Source organism: Thalia democratica, chromosome 7 (genome assembly GCF_965202585.1).
Source record: "Thalia democratica chromosome 7, ktThaDemo2.hap1.1, whole genome shotgun sequence".
In the NCBI taxonomy this organism is placed as follows: Eukaryota; Metazoa; Chordata; class Thaliacea; order Salpida; family Salpidae; genus Thalia; species Thalia democratica.
In genome coordinates this window covers 39,546,720-39,555,885 of record NC_139171.1, presented here as the reverse complement: position 1 = coordinate 39,555,885, position 9,166 = coordinate 39,546,720, and the positions used below count along the sequence as shown (strand labels likewise).

The 9,166-nt window shown below is 24.1% G+C and overlaps 1 protein-coding gene across 1 annotated transcript; it reads left to right on the top strand.

Annotated features, from left to right (window-relative positions):
* Positions 1-1,195: 1,195 nt before the first annotated feature.
* On the top strand, positions 1,196-8,879 carry LOC145840863 (uncharacterized). The gene is made up of 8 exons (XM_082948204.1): positions 1,196-1,672; positions 3,755-3,932; positions 4,045-4,188; positions 4,252-4,347; positions 5,532-5,655; positions 6,198-6,393; positions 7,528-7,672; positions 8,525-8,879. The coding sequence occupies exons 1-8, from the start codon at positions 1,260-1,262 to the stop codon at positions 8,660-8,662; spliced, it is 1,434 nt and encodes a 477-aa protein (XP_082804330.1). The 5' UTR covers positions 1,196-1,259; the 3' UTR covers positions 8,663-8,879.
* Positions 8,880-9,166: the final 287 nt, after the last annotated feature.

Sequence of the window (9,166 nt, the reverse complement as noted above, 5' to 3'; positions counted from 1 at the left end):
AGTTATCCAGAAATGTTAGTTACTAGATTAACTAAGTAATAACCTAAACAAAAAAGATCAATTATTCTAGTCCAGAAAAATACCAAGTATTACTAGTGTTACCTAAAAGAATAGATTTAAATCAAAATAAGTCGAGAGGTAAAAAATTCCCCAATTATTGCAGTAAATCCTACTATAATAGTCAATAAAAAATCAATCCTAAATTTAAAAAGGAAACACCTAATGTCATTAAAGTAAAGAGGTTTTGTTGTTTGCATTTACGATAAAAACATTACTGTGAAAGAGTTGTTACTTTAGAATTTTATAAATAGTTATAAAGAAACTTGTACATTGAAAATATATCAGCAATAAAGAGAAGAACATGATTACAGAAGTAAGAAAAGCTATGAAATGCATTCAATAGCAGAATACTTAATTAATTGTCTTATATATGCAAAAAAAATCTAAATTAAAAAAATTAAAGTTCTCAGGCAATGTTTGACCAAGTTAGACTTAAAGCAAAAGTAAGTTATTTAAAACTAATCCAAATTGTCTTCTAACAACAAATTAAAATTGCTTTGCTTTAAGTTATTTTGTGTAAATATAAATTGTATTTTGTTAAATACTTTTATTGCATCTACTAGATATAATTTAATTTGTAAGTTTATAGGTTTGTTGAAATTACATAAGTTTTTCTTTTATTATGTGCCGTTTTAGTTGTACTTTCTGTAACAAAAATTGATAAACTATATCGAAATTAATTTAATTTTGTATAATTTTTTTTTAATACTTAAATTTAAAACTTTAAATCATAAACAAAATTTAAAAAATATAGGCGATTTTTTATTATAAAGTATTATTAAGAAGCATTAAAAAAAATATGAATAATCATTTTTAAATAAACATAATGCTTATCGTTTCAAAATTATTAGATTTATCACATTATTGAAAAAATAACAACTAAACAACGAATTAACTATGACACCTTTTTAAAATATTGTTAATAATAGTTTATGCAAAATTAATTGCCCGAGGTTATTTTAGAAATTTTATTTTTACACTTTGTTGCATTCGTGTATGTTTAGTTGTAGCTAAACAACGGAGCTGCTTAAAACTGGTTTTAAAAACAGTTTTAACTCTGAAAGCTTGCAGTTGATTTATTTTGACAGCTTATTTATTATAAATTTAAACATTTTGTTTTTTTAGTATATATACACTTTTTTATCGATATTAGACAGTACTACGAAACAATTTGTGTTTGTAAACAGATTATGTAGACTATGCAATACCTTACAAACAGAAACAAAGCAAGGTGCAAAAAATGCTTTATTTGTCTATTTCTAATCATAGTAGTTCAACTAGTTTTAGAGTACAAATGTACTACGAGAAAACAAAACATAGTATATGTACTAAAAAACATTACTGAAGCAGAACAGGTTTGTAAAAAATGGAAAACAAGTGATGAAATTTTGTTAAAATCAAATACAAAACCTTTATTTAATTTTGAAAAAAGTAAATACTTAATACCCTGGCTTTATAATGGGCCGAATAATCAATTATTTGGATTAAGACAAGCAGTTTATGTAGCAATCGCTTTACGAAGAGTTTTAGTTATGCCTTTGTTTTTCAAACATTTTATGGAAACTGATGAAAATAATCAAAGAGTCAAAAGTAAAATTGATGCTAGTCAGAGGTAAATTGTGTTTTTATTTAAATTTACTTTACAAAAAATTCAACCTAAAGTTGTTTTTTAATTAATTTATATATAAACGATGTAGATTTAATAGGTGTCGGTGTACTATTAATCAAACTCCGTTACAAATTGTACAAATTGTTAAAATTCGGAATATTTTAATTTTTATAGATTAGTGTTATTATTTATAACTCTTTAAATAAACTTTAAAAAACAAAAATATTTGATATCGTAATACTACTAATTAGATCTACATTCTAATTTTCTATAAAATTTTAAACTCTCTTTGAGATATTGCTAAAATGTATTTTAAATATATAGTACCTTAAAGTTAAAAAAAAGTATTATAGATTTTAAAAAACACCCAAAATTAATTCAAAAATTTAAAGTCTTTTTTAATAACTCCATGAAAGTTAATTAAAAAACAAAAACTATCTTATACAAACTTCAAATAAAAAGGTAATTGTTAAACTAATTGTTGTCTAGAACTTCTAGTATTAACCATTGATGTTTATATATTGTACTTAACTATAAATAAATATATAATAAGAACATCAGACTATATAATCTGATTTTTTTATCATGGGCTTAAGCTAGTAATTAAGACTAAATGTTATTAAAATATGAATAAAAAATGGCCAAAAAATCTTTAAAAAAATTCTCAATTCTTTAACCTACTTTTGTTTGTCAAATTATCAAAAGCTGTTCGGTTCTAATCTAAAAAAGGCAGACTACCTGCATACAATGCATTTTTTTTGTCAAAAGACTTATATAATATATCTTTAAAAATTGATATACTATTGAAACTTTACTAAACAGTATGTCAAAGTGAATAAGCTTAGAAACAAACAGTATATAAACTGAATTAATTTAAGAATGACAATCATACGACCTGCAGGCCTGTAAGCAAAAGTGTCTAGTTAGTAACTTATTTTCAATATGAACACGTGTACAAAAAAAAAACAAATAAATTAAATCAAAGAATAATACCAATTTAGTTGAGTTTAAGCTGTGGTGCAAAATTAATTATCATTTCGTTATAATTTGACGGGTAAAAATTTATTTTTTTAAAGTTTACACAAATACGCCGGTCCTCAAAAGTCTAAGTCTAATAATTCCGGTCCGTAGTGTACAAAAGCCTGTTATACTTGGCCAGCCAACCAACAAAATTTTCTACGAATGGTTAATCTGAGGTTAATGATGTCAACTTAAAACAGTAGGTATCTTTTTATTTTAAAATATAAGTTAATGATTGTGAATAATATACTTTAGTTTATAATTAGGCTAAACAGTATTACCTGTACTCTACAGCTTGGTTGCTATTGACTAAAAAATTATTCTTTTAAAATTAAAATGTAGACCAGCTTTATTGTTAAAATGCTGAAGACGTGAGTCTTGGTAGTCAAACAGAAACTACCTGACAAATGATTGTGCGTGTGTGTTTCTTAATAAGCAATTAAATAATTGTAAAACCATACAACGTCTTCATGTTCATATGTATATAGTGTTAATTTTAAATACGTTATATGGTTTTACACATACATTAGTTACAAATAGTATATGATTATAGCTTATCTTTATCAGCACTTTTTTAATAATAAAATATTACAACTAAAATTTTTAGCAAAAAAAAGTTATTCATGAAATTATATAGTTTTATAAATAATAATTTTTTTCTGCTTGGTTTTTTCACCTATGGTGGTTCTTACGGTTTATATTTCAAACAAAGTTAATGATGAGTTTTGTGCATAAGTTTTTTAAGTCTTATATTGTAGTAGTAGGGTTTAGTTGGTAGTACTTGTAGTATAAAGATCAAAGCTAGAGACTAAGTGCTAGAACTCCAAATTGAAGCTAATAGTTACAAAAGTTACTTACAGATCAAATAAAACAAATTTAATGTTGTTCAATAACGAAGCATTATTCAAATGTTAATTATAGATTCTTAGTGTATTTAATATAAAATTCAATAAGTTTAACTAGAAAGAAGTATAGTATATATTATTAATTCAAATTAAAAATATTACTTTAGTTATAAATGTAGAAAAAATGTATTCTTTACAAAATATAGAAACAACTTTGTAGGTTAAATTTAACTACCTTGAAGGATTTACTACCGACTATTTCATATTTTCAGTTCAAAAGATTAAACCTAGTACAAGAGGTTCACACTTTGTTGTTAGGTACACCTTTAAAACCTTGGGCAGTAGAAGAACTTAAAAATTCTGAGAAACTACTTGGTATTAAGATTTACAACAGAAACGTAAGTTATTAACATAAAGCGTAAACAAAAAAATACTTTAACTTTTCTAACAATTATAGTTGTTTCCTGAAAACTCTTTTTTTACCTTGGTTAAACTTTTATTAACCTACAGACTGTTACTTTACCAAAGAAAGGAATAAAGTATAACAGAATACCAAGCAATCAAGGGGATATTAATAGAATTTTCAATACAACAGATAAAGTGGTTGTGTATGCTTTTCCTTTTCGTGAAATTATATACGAAGGCATATCTGAAGTAAGAATTTAAGTAAAAATTTAGTATACTTAAAAATAGATCATTGATTTTATTTTTAATTAGAATGATGAAGGGACGTTTAAAGAGAATGGAGAGTTATCAGATATTGATTTAAAGATTATGATCGACAAATCAACTCAAGCCCCGTATACTTACACAGTTAGTTTGAAAAACTTCAAAAATGGGTTTTTCAGTTCTGTCAATTGGTTTAAAATATACTTTTGTTATTTAATTTCTTCACTTTGAATCCTTGAATTTTTAATTTTTATTTATTTATTATACTAAATGGATTATACTGCAGTTGTTAACAACTAAAAAAAGTTATATACTGTTATTAACTAATTTCATAGCAAAGACTTGCTCAACTTTGATATAAACTTAAAGAAAATAACTAGTTTATTTTTATTTACAATTTTAATTAATGACACATAAAAAATTTTAAGCAAACAAAAAACTTTTACAGATTTATTTTTGTTTGTTTATATATTATATATTTTTTTATAGATTTATTTTCATTCTATTTGAACAAGACCTATTTACAACAACTGAGGATCTCCTATATGCAAGTATAGGAGTGAAACATTGTTTTGTTAGTAATAAAATGTTAAGGTAGATATTGGATTTATTTTTGTGTTTATTAATGTTCTTAGCAATAGTTTCAACATTGATTCAGTAGTTGTTTTATTCAACACCTTTAAAATTAGATATAAATACTAACCTTGTCATTTTTAGTTCTACAGGTTGTGTCTAAAAATTGTTGGTTGTAACTTTCTAATGATTTTAATAAGATAATTTACCTTATGTTGACATTAGCAAATACAAATATTTAACGCTTCAGAAGCTTTGTTTATCAACTTATTTTAAGGGTTTGCTATTCGTAAAGATTTATGAAAATAATTTGAATTGATTTAGTAGTTAGCTACTTTAAATATGATAATTTGACTAGAACTAAAATATTAACAACAACTTGAGGAGATATCCAAAAAAGAATTAAGTAGAAGGTATGTAAAATGCTGGTTTTTCTTACCAGTTCTACTCAAAAACTATTAAAAACGACTAAGAGTTTAAAATAAAATAAATTTAACAATTTAACAGCTTTTGTTAAACAAACGCTATTGACATAATTAGTAATAAAACTAGGTGGGCGTGGGATATACTTTTAATCGTATTTTTATTAGGAAGTTTTAAAAGATAACTATGAAGCTCTTGTGTTCCATTTTGCTAAAGTATGTAAGTATAATGTATATTTTCTTTTACGTAAACAATCAATTTTTGCTTGTTTTAAAATCAGCTAGATTTAGAGATATACAAGTTTTTCTAATTAGTTTTTTAATTTTTGTTAGAGCATAGCAAAATCTTTCATACGGGATCAACTTGGTGATTCTGGGAATTATTTCTCCTTACATTGGAGGTATGATCAGAATGACTTTTACAAGTTTATGTGTGGTGGAGCTAATCCACAAAGAGGTTGTAATAAAAATCGATAGTGTTTAACTTTACTTACTTATTATTTAAACAGCTTTAAAAAACATAATTTAGTAGTTATTTTTGAAAATGAGCTTAAAAATATCGTCAATAACATTGAAGTAAACATCTATTTGAAAAGCTAAAAACTATAATTTTATACTTTACTACAAAATAAGTTGAAATTAATCAAAATAGTTGAAATGAAATAAAAAATTACACAAACCTGAAGTATCTAAATTGCTTGGCCGATAATGATTCTAAAATTTTCAGAAATAATTTTGCTTAAAAACTACAGTTACTTCAAAAATTCAACTACCAAAAAATCCTTTTATGACACCAAATGTAGTTTCATACTTTAAGTAACTAAATATGAAACAATTTTTACTTAAGATATTCTATAAGAAATTTCCAAACTTCAACTATATACAATCTAAAAAGTTTCGACATGCTTCTTTTAGATTAGTAAAAGTAAATACGTAATACTTTTTTGCGCTAAAACTTAAATATTTCAATTATTATTTAGTTTGTATTTTTTACAACAGGATCTAATGCTAACGTAAAAATAGAAGAAATGTGTACCAATGTAAACAACACTAATCCTACTAAACTATCATACGGTTTTAGTTTGTTAAAAAGTAAAATCCCGTCTTTAGTTGGAAAACCTCTAAATGTTTATGTAGCTGCGCCAACATCTACACACGAATGGCTCCTTAAAAAGTTAAAGACTAACTCAAAAAGGTCGACCATTTACTAATTAAAGTAATAAATTACTGTTCTGCTATATAATATATTCAGCTTTTTAATACTGTAACTAAACTAAATTTAACTATATACTTAAAACTGAAGACTCAAAAAAAATTATGTTGTTAATAAACTTTTACATTTTACTTTTTTATATTTAGACTTTACGCTTTCAACTACATAACTAAAGAAATTTATATCTAAATAAAACGATAATAATGTTTAATGATGTTTCTAACAAAAAAGTGTATTGCTTTTTTTTCCTAGTTTAAGATAATTTTACTACATTTTTTTATAAAAAACTTTCTAAACTATTTTATGAAAAGTATAAATGTGTCTTGGTTTTTTAAAATATTAAACCAGTAGAGTTTAGTGTGTGCACGCAGTACACAGTAAAAAAAAAACTACTGTGCACAAAAAAGTAAGGTTAGTTCTTTTAATAAGTTACGTTGTTTAATTATTTTATCAGAAAAAGCAAATTATAACATAAATAAACAATTGCTAACAGGTTTTTTATATAATGAGACAATTTTACATAAAATTACAGTTATCAAAAATAACTTTTATTTTTATAATCGACTGTGCACAGATTTTTATTTTTCAGTAAATTAATGTGCAGAACTTCTGAAAAGACTAAGAACCATAGAACTAAACTAAAGTACGATAAACTTACTAGCTATGACTAAACTAAGAGTCGGCTAACAATAAGTAACGGGCTTGAATTAATTGAAAAACTCTTTTGTTTTCCCGGTTTGCTAGGCAAAAGTCTCTTAGGCCGCGATTGGTACGAAAGTTTAAACTTAAATTATCTCTTTACAGGCAAAACTGTAACTTAATGATGATTAAACAAGTAGTTCCTTTTAATTAAGTTTTGTCAAGATCACATTTGTAAATACTTATGGCAAAAGTTTTATTTTAGATGTATTGTACAAGCTGTTTTAATGTAAAAAGTATCTCAACCTCTGCTTTGCGGGCCGTAATTTGTCGACCGTTGGTTTTATTAATGTTGAGTATTTTATTTTTTTTCTATATAAAACTCAATTTAAATCATTTTATACTTTTTGTAGTGAACGTAGATAATCGTAAATATGTTTATCACAACTAACAGTTATTAAGAATATAATTTTACAGTTTGAATATAAACTTCTACACTTCAAAAGATTTAGAACACTACATAACAAAAGAAAAACATTTACAAAATATTTGCACTTTCATGAAAAAAGATCTAGTTGACACAATTTCACAAGTAGAAATGGAAATATGTTCTCTTAGTCAGGTATGTTTTTGAGTATTTTTGTTTATTTGCCTAACTTAATTGTTTAGCAATATATTTTTTGAAACAATTGCACAACATAATTATTAAAGCAACGAACGGCCCTCGATGCTTTTTAGCTGAAAAACTATCAGTAAAAAGTAAAAACTATTAAGTTTTGACTTTTTACAATAAAAAAGTTCTAATTTTTACTTTCTGTACATAGTAGTGCTTATTAACAAATCATTGTATTACAATTTTATTTTTAAGATTTTGAAAGATTTTATAGTATAATTTTTTTAATTATACGAAAAACCTGTTTTAACAAATTCGCCCGAAAAAAGACTTTTTTTTGGTAAATCTAGCCTGCCAATTAATAAGTTGCTAACTCTTTTATAGACAATTGAAGTTTGTTTGTTACTTTAATTATAACAAACTAGGTCGCTTAAAGTTTTCAAAATTTTCAATAAAATAATATTTTATAACTATTTCACTGTGTGTTGAAAATTAAGAAAATAAATTTAAAAAAGAATTTTTAGTGAAAGTTTAATTTGTTTTAAAGTTCTCTATTTTTTATACAAAGAAACTTAAATAATATTCAATAACTTTTGTTTATACTAGACAATTTAATGATTATAAACAAACTTTTTTTTTTGTTATAAGTATTTATATGAATCTTTTGAAAACTAAACATATTTAAAAATTATTATGAAAATCATTATATACAGTGCAAAGAATCGTTGTTGAAAAGTAAGTTTTCTAATTTTAGTTTAATGAGTAGTAAATTATTGAATAATTTAATCTTAAATAACTAAACTGTTTTTGGTTTTTCTTCACCGTAATAAATACAAATAATAGCGCTTAAATTTTTTTTAGGTTTTTATAAGATCAATGTATTCTAGTTGGTCAGATAATGTGATGATTTCTAGAAAGTTTAAAGAAAACAAGTTACAAAAAAAGTACGATTATACGATAAAAAGACTAATACAAGAAGTTGAAAATTCAAACTTTTAGTTTAACTTGTGAGAAAAAATGTACAAATATCAGTTTTATTGAACAACAGCTGTTTCGACAGACAACAAAGTTCCAGTCTCTTCAGACTTCAACAAAACAGTGATATTAGAATGTTATGCCATAATATGAATGTTATTAAAAACTATAAATGCGTAAACGAAAGCGAAATATTAAAGTATTTCAAAATTATAAATATAATAAGCTAATTAGTTAAATAAAATTATTGTCCAGGTATCTTTGAAAATTAAAAATACATTTTATTTCTTTTACATAAAATATTCTGTTTTGAAATTTAAACGCCTAACGAGTTTAGAAAACATGTTTTAAAAATCAAAAGCTGTTTGATTGATTTTAATTTAAGTTTTTTTACATAGTTACTTCTGAAGTAAAAAGATTGTTTAAATAAATGTTTATTTAAACTCTTTCCAACCAATTTTAAATATTATTGATAAAAATGTTTATTATAACTACCATAGAATTTTATTTTTAAATATTTAAACAATA

Excerpts from the sequence above, each read along its gene's own strand:
- LOC145840863 (XM_082948204.1), top strand. The coding sequence starts at position 1,260 with ATGCAATACCTTACAAACAGAAACAAAGCAAGGTGCAAAAAATGCTTT. Across the intron at positions 1,673-3,754 it reads AAAATTGATGCTAGTCAGAG|GTTAAATTTAACTACCTTGA; the intron begins GTAAATTGTGTT and ends ACAACTTTGTAG. Across the intron at positions 5,656-6,197 it reads TGGAGCTAATCCACAAAGAG|GATCTAATGCTAACGTAAAA; the intron begins GTTGTAATAAAA and ends TTTTTACAACAG.